Raw genomic sequence first — 19,839 nt, 5'->3', positions numbered from 1 at the left:
TTCTTTGTCCCCTAATGAGAAGTAAATATTTCACATTTTAACCAGCTGAAAATGCAATTAATTGACTATAATTCTGAGACAGCCTCAATTAACTTCCTCTTTTTACTATTTTACCTTATTTTATAATGTTCCCTAGAACAAAATGTAGTTTTGTTTTTGTTTTATGAGTTACATTCTTTATCTTAATGTTTCCAGAGTGCAAAAGTTTTCCTTTATACCATGTTTGACAGAAAGAAGCTTTACTTAGACTTCCAGTAGCCCGGGCTATCTTTAAACTATTGACTGGCAAATATTTTTAACAGTACAATCTCTCTTTTAACTTTAAGTTAAAGTTTAAAATGTTTACTTATAAAAAACAATATAGAAGAATAACTCAGTTTTCAGAACACCCAGCTTAGTTCTGTTTCCTTTTGGTTGTCCAGTAAATATTAGGAGAAAATCCCATATTCACAGAAAAGAGGTTGAAATGGCAATAGTTATTTTAACTACTAGAGCAATTTAATTGGAATCTTAGGAAACTTTTCAGTTAAATTGCTCAAAGAGTTTGAAAGTAGTAGAAAATTTTTGTTCTAAGTTGAATAGCAGACAGCATCAGCCAACTACTTGCATTCTTGATCATAATTTTAAAAGTCTGTGAAGATCTAAATCTTATTCTGAGGTTCATAAGTACAATACTATCACAATTTGATGACCTGGGGTTGTGGCTCAGTGGTAGTGTTTGCATGTGTGAGGCATTGGGTTCCATCCTCAGCACCACATAAAATAAATAAGTCAACATAATTTTCTGTTTTTATTGTAGTAGATACTGTCATGTGGGAAGAGAAACAAGTTCTGAGTCTTACATGGCATTTAACTGAGCCAGGTGATATTTTTGAAAATCAAAAATACTATCAATAACTTTAATTTCAAATGAACCATTTTGGGGACACCCCTGCCCCATTCCTCTACAAAATCCTGTTCTTAGAAGACAGTTTGAAAACTATTGTTTGAGATAATGATTCTTTAGGAAATGCTACCTACACAGTTAATTCTTAATATTAACTCAGTATAAATGTTGTTTGTACAATTTTAATATCTTCTAAAAATGCCATTTTCTTAAAGAACACAAATAGAAACAATTTTTCTTTGAACATCTTACTACATGCTAAGCACTGTACTTTAATAATCAATAAAACTGTGAGATAGTGCTTATAGATGATGAAATTGGGGCAGACAGAGATTTTTTTTTTTATTGTAAACAAATGGGATACATGTTGTATCTCTGTTTGTACATGGCGTAAAGGCATACCATTTGTGGAATCATAAATTTACATAGAGTAATGTTGTTTGATTCATTCTGTTATTTTTTCCCTTCCCCCCACCCCTCCCACCCCTCTTTACCCTCTATACAGTACTTCCTTCCTCCATACTTGCCCCCCTCCCTAACCCTAACTCTAACCCTAACACTAACCCGTCCCTCCCCCCCATTATGTGTCATCCTCCACTTATTAGTGATATCATTCGTCCTTTGGCTTTTTGAGATTGGCTTATCTCACTTAGCATGATATTCTCCAATTTCATCCATTTGCCTGCAAATGCCATAATTTTATCATTCTTTATGGCTGAGTAATATTCCATTGTATATATATACCACAGTTTCTTTATCCACTCATCAATTGAAGGGCATCTAGGTTGGTTCCACAGTCTGGCTATTGTGAATTGAGCAGCTATGAACATTGATGTGGCTGTGTCTCTGTAGTATGCAGATTTTAAGTCCTTTGGGTATAGGCCAAGGAGTGGGATAGGATAGCTGGGTCAAATGGAGGGTCCATTCCAAGTTTTCTAAGGAATCTCCACACTGCTTTCCAGAGTGGCTGCACTAATTTGCAGCCCCACCAGCAGTGTATGAGTGTACCTTTCTCCCCACATCCTCGCCAACACCTGTTGTTGCTCGTATTCTTGATAATCGCCATTCTAATTGGGGTGAGATGGAATCTTAGGGTGGTTTTGATTTGCATTTCTCTTATTACTAGAGATGTTGAACATTTTTCCATATGTTTGTTGATTGCTTGTAGATCTTCTTCTGTGAAGTGTCTATTCATTTCCTTAGCCCCTTTGTTGACTGGATTATTTGAATTCTTGGAGTAGAGTTTTTTGAGTTCTTTATAGATTCTGGAGATTAGTGCTCTATCTGAAGTATGATTGGCAAAGATATTCTCCCACTCTGTAGGCTCTTTCTTCGCATTGCTGATAGTTTCCTTTGCTGAGAGAAAGCTTTTTAGTTTGAATCTATCCCAGTGGTTGATTCTAGCTTTTATTTCTTGTGCTATGGGAGTCCTGTTAAGGAAGTCTGGTCCTAGACCAACAAGGTGAAGATTTGGACCTACTTTTTCTTCTATAAGATGCAGGGTCTCTGGTCTGATTCCAAGGTCCTTAATCCATTTTGAGTTTAGTTTCGTGCATGGTGAGAGATATGGGTTTAGTTTCATTCTGTTGCATATGGATTTCCAATTCTCCCAGCACCATTTGTTGAAGAGGCTATCTTTTCTCCATTGCATATTTTTGGCCCCTTTGTCTAGTATGAGAAAATTGTATTTATTTGGGTTTGTGTCCGTGTCCTCTATTCTGTACCATTGATCTACCTTTCTATTTTGGTACCAATACCATGCCGTTTTTGTTACTATTGCTTTGTAGTAGAGTGGAAGATCTGGTATTGCAATACCCCCTGTTTCACTCTTCCTGCTAAGGATTGCTTTAGCTATTCTGGGTTTCTTATTCTTCCAGATGAATTTCATAATTGCTTGCTCTATTTCTGTAAGGTACATCATTGGGATTTTAATTGGAATTGCATTGAATTTGTATAGCACTTTAGGTAGTATGGCCATTTTGACAATATTAATTCTTCCTATGCAAGAACATGGAAGATCTTTCCATCTTCTAAGGTGTTCTTTAATTTCTTTCTTTAGTGTTGTATAGTTCTCATTGTAGAGGTCTTTCACCTCTTTTGTGAGATTGATTCCCAAGTATTTTTTTTTTTTTCGAGGCTATTGTGAATGGGGTAGTTTTCCTAATTTCTCTTTCTGAAGATTCATCACTTATGTATAAAAATGCGTTGGATTTATGGGCATTGATCTTGTAACCTGCTACTTTACTGAAATCACTTATGAGTTCTAAGAGTTTTCTGGTGGAATTTCCAGGTTCCTCTAAATATATAATCATGTCATCAGCGAACAGGGATAGTTTGAGTTCTTCTTTTCCAATTCGTATCCCTTTAATTTCTTTGGTTTGTCTAATTGCTCTGGCCAGAGTCTCAAGAACAATGTTGAATAGAAGTGGTGAAAGAGGGCATCCCTGCCTTGTTCCAGTTTTTAGGGGGAATGCTTTCAGTTTTTCACCATTTAGAATGATATTAGCCATGGGCTTAGCATAAATGGCCTTTACAATGTTAAGGAATGTTCCCACTATCCCTATTTTTTCTAGTGTTTTGAGCATGAAGGGGTGCTGTATTTTATCAAATGCTTTTTCTGCATCTATTGAAATAATCATGTGATTCTTGACTTTAAGTCTATTAATATGGTGAATTACGTTTATTGATTTCCTGATGTTGAACCAACCTTGCATCCCTGGGATGAAACCCACTTGATCATGGTGCACTATCTTTTTAATATGTTTTTGTATGCAATTTGCTAAAATTTTGTTGAGAATTTTTACATCGATGTTCATTAAGGATATTGGTCTGAAATTTTCTTTCCTTGATGAGTCTCTGTCTGGTTTAGGTATCAGTGTGATATTGGCTTCATAGAATGAGTTTGGGAGGGTTCCCTCCTCTTCTATTTTATGGAATACTTTGAGAAGTATTGGAATGAGCTCCTTTAAAGGTTTTGTAGAACTCGGCTGAGAACCCATCTGGTCCCGGACTTTTCTTTGTTGGTAGGCTTTTGATGACTTCTTCTATTTCAGTACTTGAAATTGGTCTATTTAAATTGTTTATGTCCTCCTCGTTCAGTTTAGGCAATTCATATGTCTCTAGAAACCTGTTGATGTCTTCGAAATTTTCTATTTTGTTGGAGTATAGATTTTCAAAATAGCTTCTAATTATGTTTTGTATTTCAATCCTGTCTGTTGTGATATTTCCTTGTTCATTCCGAATTTTAGTGATTTGGGTTTTCTCTCGTCTTCTCTTTGTTAGTGTGGCTAAAGGTTTATCAATTTTGTTTATTTTTTCGAAGAACCAACTATTTATTTTGTCAATTTTTTGTATTGTTTCTTTTGTTTCAATTTCATTGATTTCAGCTCTGAGTTTAACTATTTCCTGTCTTCTACTACTTTTGGTGCTGTTCTGTTCTTCTTTTTCTAGGGCTTTGAGCTGTAGTGTTAGGTCGTTTATTTGTTGAGTTTTACTTCTTTTATAAAATACGCTCCATGAAATAAATTTCCCTCTAAGTACTGCTTTCATAGTGTCCCAGAGATTTTGATATGATGTTTCTTTGTTCTCATTTACCTCTAAGAATTTTTTAATTTCCTTCCTAATATCTTCTGTTATCCATTCATCATATAATAGCATATTGTTTAATCTCCAGATGTTGGAATAGTTTCTGTGTTTTACTCTTTCATTTATTTCTAACTTCAATCCATTATGATCTGATAGAATACATGCTAGTGTCTCTATCTTCTTGTATTTGCTAACATTAGCTTTGTGGCATAATATATGGTCTATTTTAGAGAAGGATCCATGTGCTGCTGAGAAGAAAGTGTATTCGCTCTTGGTTGGATGGTATATTCTATAAATGTCCGTTAAGTCTAAATTATTGATTGTGTTATTGAGATCTATGGTTTCTTTGTTCAATTTTTGTCTGGAAGATCTGTCCAGTGGTGAGAGAGACGTGTTAAAATCACCTAGTGTTATTGTGTTATGGTCTATTTGGTTTCTGAAATTGAGAAGGATTTGTTTTACATACATGGATGAGCCACTGTTTGGGGCATAGATGTTTATGATTGTTATATCTTGCTGATTTATGCTTCCCTTAAGAAGTATGAAATGACCTTCTTTATCCCTTCTGACTAACTTTGGCTTGAAGTCCACATTATCGGAAATGAGGATGGATACTCCAGCTTTTTTGCTGAGTCCATGTGCATGGTATGTTTTTCCCCATCCTTTCACCTTTAGTCTATGGGTATCTTTTTCTATGAGGTGAGTCTCTTGCAGGCAACATATTGTTGGATCTTTCTTTTTAATCCAATCTGCCAGTCTATGTCTTTTGATTGATGAATTCAGGCCATTAACATTCAGGGTTATTATAGAGATATGATTTGGTTTCCCAGTCATTTGGTTCATTTTTTAAATTTTATTTATTTATTTGTTTGACACAACTTGTTTCTTCCTTTATTTGACAATTCCTTTAGAATAATTCCTCCCTTTGCTGATTTGCTTCTTTGTTTTTCATCTCTTCCTCATGGAATATTTTGTTGAGAATGTTCTGTAATGCTGGCTTTCTTTTTGTAAATTCTTTTAGCTTTTGTTTATCATGGAAGGATTTTATTTCATCGTCAAATTTGAAGGTAAGTTTTGCTGGGTATAAGATTCTTGGTTGGCATCCATTTTCTTTCAGGGCTTGAAAAATGTTGTTCCAGGCCCTTCTAGCTTTTAGGGTCTGGATTGAAAAATCTGCTGATATGCATATTGGTTTCCCCCTGAATGTAATTTGGTTCTTTTCTCTCACAGCCTTTAAAATTCTGTCTTTATTTTGTATGTTCGGTATTTTCATTATAATGTGCCTTGGTGTGGGTCTGTTGTAATTTTGTGTATTTGGAGTCCTATAAGCCTCTTGAACTTGATTTTCCATTTCATTCTTCAGATTTGGGAAATTTTCTGATATTATTTCATTGAATAGGTTGTTCATTCCTTTGGCTTGTTTCTCTAGGCCTTCCTCAATCCCAATAATTCTTAAATTTGGCCTTTTCATGATATCCCATAGTTCTTGTAGATTCTGTTCATGATTTCTTACCATCTTCTCTGTTTGTTCAACTTTGTTTTCAAGGTTAAATATTTTGTCTTCAATGTCTGAGGTTCTATCTTCCAGGTGTTCTATCCTATTGGATATGCTTTCTATGGAGTTCTTAATTTGGTTTATTGTTTCCTTCATGTCAAGGATTTCTGTTTGGTTTTTTTTCAATATCTCTAACTCTTTATTGAAATGATCTTTTGCTTCCTGTATTTGCTCTTTTAACTGTCGATTGGTGCGATCATTCAATGCTTGCATTTGCTCTTTCATCTCATCGTTTGCTTCTCTGATCATTTTAATTATGTACATTCTGAACTCCTTTTCTGTCATTTCTTCTGCCATGCTGTCATTGGGTTTTATTGATGTAACATCTAGATTTGTTTGCAGCATTTTCTTTCCTTGTTTTCTCATATTGTTCAGGTATCAGTGGACCGCTGAGATATTGCAGATTTCCTCTATTGACTTACAATGTCCCTGAAGATTTCTATATATATCCCCCCTTAGCCTTCAGTGGGCTGAAGTCATGGAGGAAGTTGATAATGCGGTGCTCCACAAGGAAGCTGCCTCTCTAGGAGTGGTGGCCTTCAGGTGGGGTATAATCCCTGCTAGTGGGCAGAGGTGCCTCCACTTGTTGACCAATGGTCATCCAAAGGGGACCTAGGCTGCGGGCTGAGGCAAGGCCTGTTTGGGCCTGAGTCTCTGGTTTTACCGTCCTTGTGGGAAACCTCACCCAGCAGGGAAGACTCACCCGGTGGGGAGGTCTCGCTGGTCAGTTCCCTCCTAGAGGTTCCCCTCAATTTACAGCTACCGCCTGGGCTGGGCTGCCTTCCTCTGCAAAGTTCCCAGGGGCCCGGCCCTACCTCCTGGGCCTGGGAGCCTCACCCTTCGCAGATGAATCTCCCTAGGCTACCCCTCCTCAGAGAATTTGCCCACAGGCCTGGAACCTTCGCTCCGCCCTAAGCCTGTCTCTGTGCGGCTCTACCACCCAGAAGCCTCCTAGATCCTGGGACCCTGCTCTGCACCTAATCGCCTGGCTGTGTGGCCCCTCCTCTGAGCAGCCACCTGTGGCTCCGAACAATCGCTCTAAGTCCCAGAGACCCGCCACAGGCCTCTTCCTCCAGACAGCCGCCCAGTATTCTGGTGCGGTCACTAGGAGTCCAAGAAACTCACTTCGTGCCTCCTCCTCCCACCAACCACCCGTAGCCCGGGGCAATCAATCACTCCGAGTCGAAGTGACCCTCCCCGTTCCTCCTCCTTCTCCAGATAACCCCCCGGGTGTTCAGGAGCAGTCCCTCTGAGTGGTTCTGAATCCACGTGACCCGCTGCACTGGTCCTCTGAGCAACCGCCCGGAGCTCTGGTGCGGCCACTCAAGACCAAGCGTCCCACCACGCTTCTCCTCCAGGCAGTCCCCCTGTGTTCAGGAGCTGTCACTTTAAGACCAAACAACTCACCACTCGCCTTCTCCTCTGAGCAGCCGCCTGGAGCGCTAATGCAGTCACTGCGAGTCCAAAGGACCCGCCGCGCTCCTTCTCCTCCTTCTCCTACTCCTCCGGGCAGGCCCCGGGGTTCAGAAGTGGTCTGAGTCCAAACAGCTCGCCACACAGCCCCTCCTCTGGCAACCGCCTGTAGCTCTGGTGTAGTCACCTGAATCCAAGCGGCCACGCTCCTCTTCCTCCTCCTCGTCCTCAGGGCAGGCCCCGGGGTTCAGAAGCGTCGTTCTGAGTCCAAACAGCTCGCCACGCAGCCCCTCGTCTGGCAACCGCCTGTAGCTCTGGTGCAGTCACTCCGAATCCAAGTGGCCACGCTCCTCCTCCTCCTCCTCAGGGCAGGCCCCGGTGTCCTGAGTCCACACAGCTCTCCTCGCCACTCCTCCCCTGGGCAGCCGCCTGAGCCCCAGTGGTGGCTCTGAGTCCCAGCGCTGTGCCGAGCGGCCTCCTTTTCGGCGCTCCCAGCTGTCTGAGTTCACTGCTCCAGCGGGGGGAGGGGCGTCTCGCCGGCAGTTCTACTTCACAAAGTTTCCTGCGTTCCGGGATCCCCGTCCCATCCGGGATGCCTCCCCAGGGGGTGAGAGTCACCCGGCTGCTTTGAGTTGGTCCCAAGCGTCTCAATATCTCCTCTTTTGAATCCTGAGTCCTGGAGCAACATGAAATGCAGCCACCCCTCTAGGCCGCCATCTTGAAACCCCCCAGACAGAGATTAAATAATTTATCCACAATCACAAGGAATAAGTGATGGAACCAGCATTCAAATCCAGAGAATCTGGTTCAAGAATTTATGCTCTTTATCACTGGACTATATCATTTTTCACAGTGCAGACCATTTTAAGAGATAGGGCGTCCCAAAGCCTTCTCTGTGTGTTTTGTCTATTCTAAGATACATTTTTTTAACATCTCTAAAATTATAAAGCCTGTTGCAATCAATGGTGACTTGTCAAACAGATGGCAGCTATTAAATAGTTGTCGCTGCTTTCATATGCAGTTTATATTTTATTTTTCATGTGTACAGGGTAATATATAACATGTACATGTATCATTTAATTGTTAGATGTCTTCTTAATGGCACATAAGTTAACAGTGTGTCTGACAACTGGGTACCTTAATTCAATGAAATACCATAAGAATAACTTCTTTGCTTTAAGCATAGTAACAGCATTATTTCTTATTTATCATTTCATGTGTTCTCTTTACAGACTTTATGCAGTTGGTGGTCGTGATGGAAGTTCTTGTCTCAAATCAGTAGAATGCTTTGATCCTCATACTAATAAATGGACACTGTGTGCACAGATGTCAAAAAGGAGAGGTGGCGTAGGAGTGACAACCTGGAATGGACTGCTGTATGCTATTGGAGGACATGATGCTCCTGCATCCAACTTGACTTCCAGACTCTCCGACTGTGTGGAGAGGTAATTTCCTGTGAAGGAAAACCAGGAACAAAAAATTAAATAAAAGTCTCTAATACTTCCAGACAAATTAATAACTCTACTGAATGTCCATCATATGCAGAGTGGTTCTCTGGGAGCTCTGTAGACATAGATTGTCTGCTCTGGCCATCTTTCCCTCTGTCTCCCAGCAACCTACTCAGATTCTTCTCTCATCATGTTACTGCTTTTTACTTAAACTTTATCTTAGAGTTCATTGCACAGGTTATTAATTGAAGCATATGGCAAACATTTACTGTGTGCCTGTTTTGTACTGGATGCTATACCTGCTAAGGAAAGGAGCCCAATGAATTTCAGAGAGAATGCGCTAGAGGCTGGAACCTAAATTAGTAAAAAGGAAAGAGACATTTCTGACACATTCGGATACAAAATGAAATAACATAAAATTTAAAAAGGATAATAAAAAATCTCTCTTTTTTATGCGTGTGGTCCTGAAGATAAAACCCAGGGCCTTGTGCATGCTAGGCAAGCACTCTATCACTGAGCTATATCCCCAGTCCTCTGCCACCCTTTTTAGCTTTTATTCTGAGACAGGGTCTTGGTCGTCCAGGCTGACCTCAAGCTTGTAATTCCCCTGCCTCAGCATCCTGAGTCACTGGGATTACAGCTGTGCGTCACTGAACCCAGCAAAATCTAATAAAAAAAAAAAAATCTTAAAGATTTAACCAAGTCATCCAAACTGACTACACAAAACTCAACTTTGGGACCAGATAGAAAACCTGATAGTTGGAGATTTGAATGGTACATGAGGTACCCATGTCATCTATTCATTCTAGTCAAGGAATGAAGAGTAGTGAGTGTATTTTAGAGGTAAAATCAACAGAAGCATGTATGAACACTTCAAAGCAGAAAAGAATATGGCTCATACTGGAAACTGAAAGGCAGCCATTGTGACTGAAGAGCAAAGAGCAATGGAGGGAGTGACAGGAAAGAGGCAGAGTGGATGGGGGCAGATCATACAGGGTCTTGAGGCTTTATAAAGGATTTTGATTTTAAAGAGGAATTGGAAGTTAATGAGTTTCAGAGAGAGACAAGGCCTTGATCACATTTTTTAAAGATTAGTGTGATTTATTAAATAAGTTGTAAGTGACTAGAAGGATAAAAAGAAAGATCAAGGTTTGTTGAGAATAATGAGCACTCTCTGTAGAATAGTAAGATTTGGTTGTTCTTTCTTGAAAAAGAGTCAAGTTACACCTGTATTTCATCTGTATGGGGAGAAAATAATTCGGATGATGCTTTTTACATGTTGTAATTCAGGAAGGGAATATGGAAGACTTTATGCACTTTACCCCATAAATTATGGGCTTACTGTAGTACTATGTCCAGCAAAAAGCTGATCTTGATACAAGAGGTGTCTAAAGAAAAACAGGTCTCTTAGCTGGAAGCACCTGCTTTTTGAGAGACCACCTTAGGCAGCTAGAGGACTTTGGCAATCTAGTTAAGATACCGCATGAAAGGGACAAGAAAATCTAAAATGGACAGTTACAAGATTGAGGTATAAGTTGTCAAATGTATAGCTTAATGTATTGATTTCCCTACATTTTTAATAGGTAGTCTAAGGCCTTGAATTAGTTTTCAGTATTATATTTATGTTAGCTCCTTTTAAGTGTTACACATCTGCTAAACAAATCTGTAATACTGTAATTTAAAATATTAGGAAAATATTGATCTTTTTCCCTAAAATATGTTCAGATGATTTTTTTTTAGTTACATAACAGACAAGAAGACAGAAGATACACTTAAAGGACAAAACTATTTTTACATTCAATATTTTGAGAACAATTTTAGCTTCAGTTCTAAAATTTTCTTTCAGATATGATCCCAAAACAGATATGTGGACTGCAGTGGCATCTATGAGCATCAGCAGAGATGCAGTGGGAGTCTGTTTACTTGGCGATAAATTGTATGCCGTTGGAGGATATGATGGACAGACATACCTTAACACGGTGGAGGCTTATGATCCCCAGACAAATGAGTGGACCCAGGTATAGCCTTTTGATTTTCATTAGCATACTCCCTTTTTGTGAAAACAATTTTTGGTAAAGAAGCACCACTGAACTTTGTCCAATATTGGCATGTATTACATGGATATGATAAGGTTACCTCTTGAGAAAACGAGACAATGTTTAATTTTAAAATATAATTAATTAAATTAAATATAATTAAAACCCAAAATTACCTTCAAAGTATAAGTTAATATTCAAAGAAATTATTCATTGATCTGCCATCATTTTCTTGGTGAAATGTTCTGGCATTGGTAGAGCTGATAGTGCCACAGGAGTGCTACCACAGAAAGTGGAGAGAGGATGAAAAATAAGAAACAAGAATAGGGGCAGGGGTTGTGGCTCGGTGGTGGAGCGCTTGCCTAGTATGTGTGAGTCACTGGGTTCAATCCTCAGCACCACATATAAATAAATGAGTAAAATAAAGGTCCATCAACAACTAGAAAAAGAGAACATTAACCACCCTTGTTTAAAAAAAAAAAAAAAAGATTCAGAGTAATTTGAATAATTTGCCCTTATATGAGCAATAATTTTTAAATAGAGAAGCACTGATATTTGAGAGTTGATTAAATTAAATCACAACCTCATAAAGGTGACAACCCTAAATTATATTAATGAGTAAGAAATTTGATGTGGCAAGCTTTTTAACAGAAAGAATTCCCTATCTGTTTCTGAGGGGGCTTAGCACTTATAAGAATTATCATCACCAAGACCAGAATCAGGACTTTGTGCTTGTAAACACCCAGTTAAGTATCTGGCACATAAAAGACAGTAAGTGTTTAACTGAATCAAGGTTTTCTTATATGCAGGGAGCAGTGGTAAGTGTTTTCAAAAAAACCAACTTCTGAGAATCTAGCAGTCAAAGAACTAGGTAGGTGAGGAGCTATATGTGCAAGGGAAAAACCTACAGTATGTGGCAGTGGATATTAAGTATCTCGTCAAACAGACCAAGGAAAATGAATGTTGGGATGGCTTTAGTGACGAAGAAGTGGGGGTTTTCTGTTTGTTTTTTGTTTTTGTTTTCTTTTTAGAAGTGGGGTTTTTAAACTTAGCATTGGTGTGAAGTGATCCAATTCAAAAAGGTTGGAAAGAAAGGAGAAAATGTGTGAGAAAACATGAAAGAAATGTCACCGACACAGAAATATACGAGACATATAAATGAAGAATGGCTGGTTATAGCATCCATGCTGGAGAGGAGGGTGGGGTCAGAGTGGAGGCCTGTAAAGGCCAAGCTGATTAGTTTGGTAATGAGCAGCCAGCAGAAGATCACACCCATGCACATTATGTGACCAGGCTCTAAGCACTTCACATTAAAAAACGTATTTAATCCTCCCAACAACCCTGTAAGGTAAGCGATCTTATTTCTACTGTACAGGATGAGGAATCTGAGACACAGAAAGGTTAAATAGCTAGCCAAGGTCACATAGCAAATAGTGAAATTAGAATTTGAGCCAAGGGCTTTTTTTCACAGTGGAGATGACAGCAAGAGGGTGAGAGAGATTCTGGTAGAAAGAACAAGCAAAACTTACGAGCATCTTCTTGAAAGAAGGATGGGAAACAGCATTGAGAGTAAAGACTGGTCATCTGGACTAAAGGGAAGATATTACCTCCCATGACTTGAGGAAAAGATAAGAATATGAATGTGGAAAGGCACAGGGAGTTTCTAAATGAAGAGAAATGTAAAGAAAAAGACTGATGCTACCACCTTGATCTTATTTCTTAAGTAAGTGAGATCTCTTGGAGGGTAGAAGGGATAAGATTGAGGGTTTGATTTAGAGCTACAGAATTTCCTTAATTACATGATTATTAAATGCAGGGACAATTTAAAAGACTTACAAAGCAGTAATTGTATTTGTTTTAATAGCACTGTTCTGTCCTCATGTTGGCAAACAACTCGTGAACTAAATGCAGCCTTACACTTGTGTTTATAAATAAAGTTTTATTAGAACAACACCACCAAAAAGAAATTAGATAATTACTTGATGTTAGCCTCATATGATGGCAGAAATAATTGTGAATGACAATCTAGGAGTCCAAAAAGAGGTAGAAAATCTCTTTTTCTGAGATATACTTCATTTAAGTCCTTACACCAGTTGTAAGAATCTCTATTAGCCCACATTCAACACTTGTTATTATAGATATTTAATAGTTTATGCTAACAATCAGTCAGTATCACAATCTGTAATCTGGACCATATAACTATTTTGCTTACATTCCACCTCTAATTCTATTTTAAAGCACCTGAAAATGCGAACTTATAGAATCTGAAAATAATGTTTTCCTCTCAGTGTTTAACATATGGACAAGAGGAAATGTATATAGGGGGCTGAAAGGAGATTGCAGAGTCTCAAGCCACCACCACCACTACCAGCCTTGACCCAAAGCAGGAGGTGACGTCGATGTATTGCCGAAGTCTCCAAGCTAAGTTTTCTAGCTGGTGGTCATGACAGTGTCACCTATTCACAGTGTAGAAGCTTAATAGAAAAGCTTTGAGAAACAGTGCTAGTTACAAACTGTCATTTGATTTAAATGACTTAAAGGTTGTAGCTTCTACAATACTATAATAAATATGGTTAAATAGTTTACTTGATTTTTCAAGGAGATATAACAGTAATTAATTAAAACTGATTTAGATGGAGAACAACTGAGAATTCTTTTACAACTAAAGTCCAGTCGTTCTTAGAATCATTCATGGTGGAGGTGGTAGGAGTGACGGAATAGGCAGTCAACTAATTAGGAAGTCATCTTCGTATTTATTAAAGATTTGACAAAAACACTTTCTTACACTTTTACATACATAAGAACAAAACAAGCTTTCTCAGTATTTTGCTTTAGTTACCCCAACCCCCAAGTGCTAACATTTTAACTCACCTACATAGGTTGTTACTGTGTTCAGAATACTTGTTCAAAAACTATTCTTGTCCAAACTTTAATTTCAGCTATGAATTACCCAATGTCTTGGGTAATTTTTAAGAAAAAAAAAAAAAAAAAAAAAACAATAAGTGAAAGATTTCAGAATTGTTCCTTATCAATAAATTAAAATTATATTGCTTGGATTCATTCAACAGTTTGTTTGTACTCCTAAAGAGTTGTATGGGTAGTATTTGTTTGGTGACAAAGTAACTTAAAGTGTTCAAAATTTTCCCCTATTGTTCATCATTTTAGCCAAATATAATGTTTCATATAACTAATTCCTGAACCATCTAAAAAAATCACCTTTAAGGAGAATGAATACCATATAATCTAGTGATGATATGCCCAAAACAATTCAGGCGGAAACTTTGACATCAAGAGAGGGGTCTTGGGAAAGGGACCAGTGTAGTAGTAGGGCTGAAGAAGCAAGTCTTTGCCAACAAATATACTGTCACTATTTCATGGGTGTAATATTATCAATGTCCTCCAAATCCAAATATATCTCTTTGTGTTTCTTTTTTAGGTTGCTCCACTGTGCCTAGGAAGAGCTGGAGCTTGTGTTGTGACTGTAAAATTATAATCTATTGCTTGTTTTCTAAATGAAAATATCCTCTTCCTTTATTAATTTACTACAATTAGTCTACTATCAATGGATACATTTTTAGTAAATGTGCAATACCATATTCCTGGGCACAGAGTGCCTCATCTCAAGGTAAAGATGTTAAAAAGGAGAGCAAGGAACAGATGGACTAGGATTAAACACTTTCATTTCTTAGTGAATCAAAACTACACCTGATGAATTGGGAACACATGTTCCTGATATGAAATATGAGGACAAAAGTACTACTCCAAAACAATCCTATATCAACTGAAAATTTCATTTATTCATAGTTGAGCACATTTTACTCATATTATCCAGATTGATTTTATTACAGTGCAAACATCATAAAAAACTTCTAAAATATTATTTTGTAAGTTCATCATATGTGAGTTGCAGTAATTTTTGTTTAATCACAATCACTACTTCTAATATACTGAAGACTATACTATTTAGTTTTTTCAGCTACACTATATATGCTTTGGTTGTGCATTTTACCTCTAAAATTGTCTTAGTCCAATGAATTAAAAAAAAAAAAATGCTGAAGCATTAAAACAATGACCAAATAAAACAATCTTTGGGCTTTGTTTAAATCTTCATCCCATTACATTTAGATTTGTCAAGAATTCCATGTATGATATTCTTTAATTGAAATTTAAACGTGACAGTTTACATTAAATATATGCAAACTTATGTAGAGAAAATAAATGTATGCCCTATAATGTTCTTTCACCTAACTTGTATTTAATTACATGAATTCGTTTTGTTTCCTTTTCTATTACAAAAAATGGTTTAATTTGTCTTTTGATATTGACAGAATTTGATGTTCTTATGTTCTCAAGTCTTGTATTTGCCTCTCCTGACTTGTCTCTTACGTTTTTGTCACAGTTAGTAATACATCATGCATCTTTGTAATCAAACAGTTTGGAGGGAATGGGCTACTTGAATATTTGAAAAATAAGTTTAAAGTGTTTATTACCCAAAGTTTTGTACATTTGTAAACTCTAATTACATGTGTGAATGTTAATACTCTCCCCAAATTGTTTATTGTTTGTGAGAATGCATGGGGCAGTAACATTTTGTTATATTTCCTATTAGTTATAACTCATTAATGAATCTTAATATAAAATGAGTCTAAATTCCCATCTTTCAAAATTCGTTGTTGTAGTTAATGTATTTTTTTTTTTTTTATATCATAGTAGACTTTTAGTTGCTTTCTTTAAAAGTTGGAGCAAAATCTCTTTTTAAAAGAAATGAACTGATTTTTGAAATATTTCTGTCTAGGAACCCAAGAAAGGAAGGGCTTCTATTTCCAAATCAAATCCAACAGTCATTTTACTGGTGTGGTCACAAAGAAAATAATGGTGATAATGATTTGTCATGTATTAATATTTTATATGTTCATTATGAGTGTGAATTCAGTTATTTTCCTGGTAAGAGATCAGCTGTGGAATACATTCATGTATTTTAAGGGAAGGGAGGTAAAAAAGAGGAAAAGGTGTAAGAAACAAAACAAAAATTTTAGTAACAATCATCAGTACATCCTCACCTCCTTGAGGAAGCTGAAATCTTATGATCATTTCTTGGAACACTTATTATCTGCTCTAGTTTTCTGTCTTCCACAGAAGATACCAGACTCATTTTAAACTAAAGGAACTGGTCCTGTCCTCCCAGGACTTGCTTTCCTTTGTGGAATTTCCTGCTCTGATTAAGGGCCTCTCTCTAGTGAAGTTCTGTAGGCAATAGCACCTGCTGTCCTGAGTATTAGACACATTTCTTTTCAAGTAACAGGGAACGGGAACTTGCCAAGACTTTCATTTCTCCTCTAGCCCCAAGTCTTATAATTTTAGAGAAAAATATGACTCTTCCTTATATACACATTGCTGCCTTGGCTTTTATTGTTAGCCTGACAATTGAGATATCTAGATACTATTTATTTTAACTCCAATTAATGACCACTTTATGAAAATAATATTGTCATAAGATTATTCAGTGCTTGTTATAACCAGGAATCAATTTTTTTGTATGCATTAATTTTCCTAATCTTCACAACAACACATGAGTTAGTCTGTTATTATTTCCTTTCTGACAGTTAAGGAAACAGGCAGAGAGTTAACCCCAAGAGTGTATATAGCAATAAGTGACAGAGCAAGGGTTCACATGCAGACAGTCTGCTCAGGAGTCTTACCATTCCTGCCTCTGAATAGAAAAGGAGAGGTTCATTTTATGTGAGGAATCATTTGTTTTAGAAAAAGAAAAATTAAAAGGTTTTATGCTGTTTAGTAATAAAATTTACACTACTCATACCCCATCATAAAATTATGGATCCTTAGTATTTGGGGAAAATTTTGTTTAACTCTTCTATAGAATTCTATATATTTTGCTTGAGAAAAGTAAATGTAATAAAATATGGCATACATGTAAGTTCCATAAATATTAGATAAATTGCATAGTAGCTTGAGTAACTAAATGATAATCAACAAATTTATTCATCAAAAATAAGCATTATTGCCAATAGATTAGATAACCTAGATGAAATGGACAAATTTCCTGAAACATCCAAATTATCGAAACTGATTTAAGAAGAATTAAAAAAAAATCTGAACAGACATAACAAGAGCCTGAATCAGTAATCAAAAACCTCCAACAAAGAAAGTACAGGACCAGATGGGTTCACTGGTGAACTCTGCCAAACATATAAAGAACAATTGACACCAATCCTTAAACCCTTTGCAAAAATGGAAGAGGAGGGAATAATTTGTAACTCATTCTCTAGGGTCAGCATTACCTTGATACCAAAACCAGACAAAAACAACACAAGAAAACTGTAGACTAATATCCGTAGAATATAGATGCAAAAAATTCAACAAAATACTCTCAGGCCAAATCCAATAGCACATTAAAAGTATTGTACACCGAAAGTATTGTATGACCAAAGTAAGATTTGTCACAGGAATACAAGGATGGTTTAACATCCAAAACTCAATGTAATATACCACATTAGTTAAAAAAAAAAAAAAAAAAATAGAAAAAAAATCCTTTAATTGATAAGAAAAACACTTGACTAAATCCAATTTCATTTCATGGTAAAAGGGGGGTGGGGCGGGGACTATGAAGAGAATGGGATTATCTTAACCCGATAAAAGACTCTCAAGAAAATCCTGACAGCTAACAGCATACTCAGTGGTGAAAGACTAAAAGCTTTACTCCTGAGATGAAGAGAATGCTTTCTTCCCCAGTGGTGTTCAACACTAACCCAGAAGTTCTAGCTAGAGAATTAGGGCATGAAAAGAATTCTGATTAGAAAGAAAGACGTAAAACTGTCTCTATTGGTAGACAATATAATCCTGCATATCCTAAAGATTCTACAAAAAAGCTAATTTCAGTAATGTTGAAGAATGCAAGATCAACACACAAAAGTTACATTTCTGTACACTAACAAAAATTAAAGTAGGAAATTAAAACAATTGCATTTACAAGAACATGAAAAATAATAAATGTAGGAGTAAAGTTAACTGAGATGGCACAAGGCTTGCACACTGAAAATTACAAAACATTGGTGAAATAAGTAAGAACTAAATAAGTGGAAGACATCTATGTTCACAAGTTGGAAGACTCAATGCTACTCCCAAAATTAGTCTATAGATTGCATGCAATCCCTACAAAGATCCCAAAGGCCTTTTTGCAGAGTTAGGATAGCTGATCCTAAAATTTATACGGAATTTCAAGGGACCCAAAAGGACCAAAACAGCCTTCAACAAGAATAGTTTGGAGACTCAAATTTCTAATTTCATAATTTCCTGCAAAACTACATTAATCAAAAAATTGTAGAATTGGTATAAAAAATAAACACACAGACCAACAGAATAGAATAGCAAGTCCCAGAAGTGAGCTTTGACCGATACTTTCTAGAGTGCCAAGACCACTTAATGAAGAAAGAACAGTCTCTTCAACAAACGGTGCTGGGACAACTAGTTATTCACAAACAAAAAAATGGAATCGAACCCTTACTTCACACCCTGTACAAAGATTGATTCAAAATTGATGAAAGGTTTAAATATAAAAGCTACAACCATAAAACTCTGAGAAGAAAACAGGCATAAATCTTAATTACATTGGATTTAGCAGTAATTTCTTGGATATAGTATCAAAACCCCGAGCAGCAACATACATAAATTAGACTTAATCACAATTAAAAGCTTCAGTGTATCAAAGGACACTATCATAAAAATAAAAAGCTAACTCACAGAATAAGAGAAAATATTTGTAAGTCACATAGCTGGTAAGGGACAGGTATTCAGGATATAAAAGGAACTCCTACACTTAACAACAAAAAGAACCCACTTTTAAAATAGGGAAAGAACTTAAACATTTCTCTAGTGAAGATATACAAAGGGCCAAGAAGAACATGAAAAGATGCTCGGCATCATTAGTCATTGTGAGAATCGACACCACAATGAGATACTACTTCAACTAAAATGACTACAATTTTAAAAATGTAAGTGGTGAACAAATTGGAACTTGGATTCATTGCTGGAAGGAATGTGAAATGTGCAGCTGCCATAGAGAACAGTTTGGCAGTAACTCAGTAAGTTAAACAGAATTACTATATGACCCAGCAGTTCCACTCCTGGCTGTATAGCAAAATAAACTGAAAACGTGTTCAAACAAAAACCTGCACATAAATATGGTAACAGTAGGCAAAATAGCCAAAAGGTAAGAACAAACCAATGTCTGTAAGCTGATGAATGGATAAGTAAATGGTACATACACACAATGGAATTTATTCAGCCAAAAAAGTGCAATGAAGTACTAACACCTACTACAAAGTGGTGAAGTCCATACAGAAAACAGATCAGGGGTTGTCAGAGAAAAGAGGAAGAGGGAGTGGAAGGTGACCACTTAATGAGTAAGGAGTTTCCTTTTGGGGCAATGGGAATCTTCTGGAATTAGGTTATTGTGATGGTTTTACAACATGGTGAAGGGAACTAAATGTTGCTAGTGGTAATTTTTATATTTTACCACAATTTTTTAAAAATTTTTATTAGATACACTACAATTTTTTTTTTTAATGTAATGATTTAGCGTCCTATACACATCACTAGAATTAATACTCTGGATTTATATGTATCCCAAAGGTTTTTTTTTTTTTTTTTCCCAGTGTAATTTACAAATAAACACATTTTTTAAATCTGACTGGAAGACTCTTTAATTCTAGTCTAAGAGAGTGAGAGATAGTGACAAACATAAGGGGGAAGTTGGACCGGGAGCTCTTCCCAATGCATGGCAAATGACAGGCATTTCAGAACTGTTTCTAAGTCAGATGATACCTTTCCATAAACGGCATATTATTTGAAATTATTAATATATCTTAACTCTTAGAAACAAATATGCAATGACAGTTT

General features: G+C 36.8%; 1 protein-coding gene across 7 annotated transcripts in view; it reads left to right on the top strand.

Moving 5' to 3' along the window:
* The window catches only part of KLHL5 (kelch like family member 5), a 76,136-nt gene extending 56,506 nt beyond the window's left edge, over nt 1-19,630 (top strand). For all 7 annotated transcript variants that reach the window (XM_079152817.1, XM_079152816.1, XM_079152815.1 and 4 more), the window contains 3 exons: nt 8,672-8,884; nt 10,734-10,905; nt 14,360-19,630. In XM_079152817.1, coding sequence (XP_079008943.1) covers nt 8,672-8,884; nt 10,734-10,905; nt 14,360-14,416 — 442 coding nt within the window. In that variant the 3' untranslated portion in view covers nt 14,417-19,630. The remainder of the gene's footprint in view (nt 1-8,671; nt 8,885-10,733; nt 10,906-14,359) is intronic.
* Nucleotides 19,631-19,839: the final 209 nt, after the last annotated feature.

This window comes from Sciurus vulgaris, assembly GCF_902686455.1.
Source record: "Sciurus vulgaris genome assembly, chromosome: 9".
In the NCBI taxonomy this organism is placed as follows: domain Eukaryota; kingdom Metazoa; phylum Chordata; class Mammalia; order Rodentia; family Sciuridae; genus Sciurus; species Sciurus vulgaris.
This window is presented reverse-complemented; position numbering and strand designations above follow the sequence as displayed.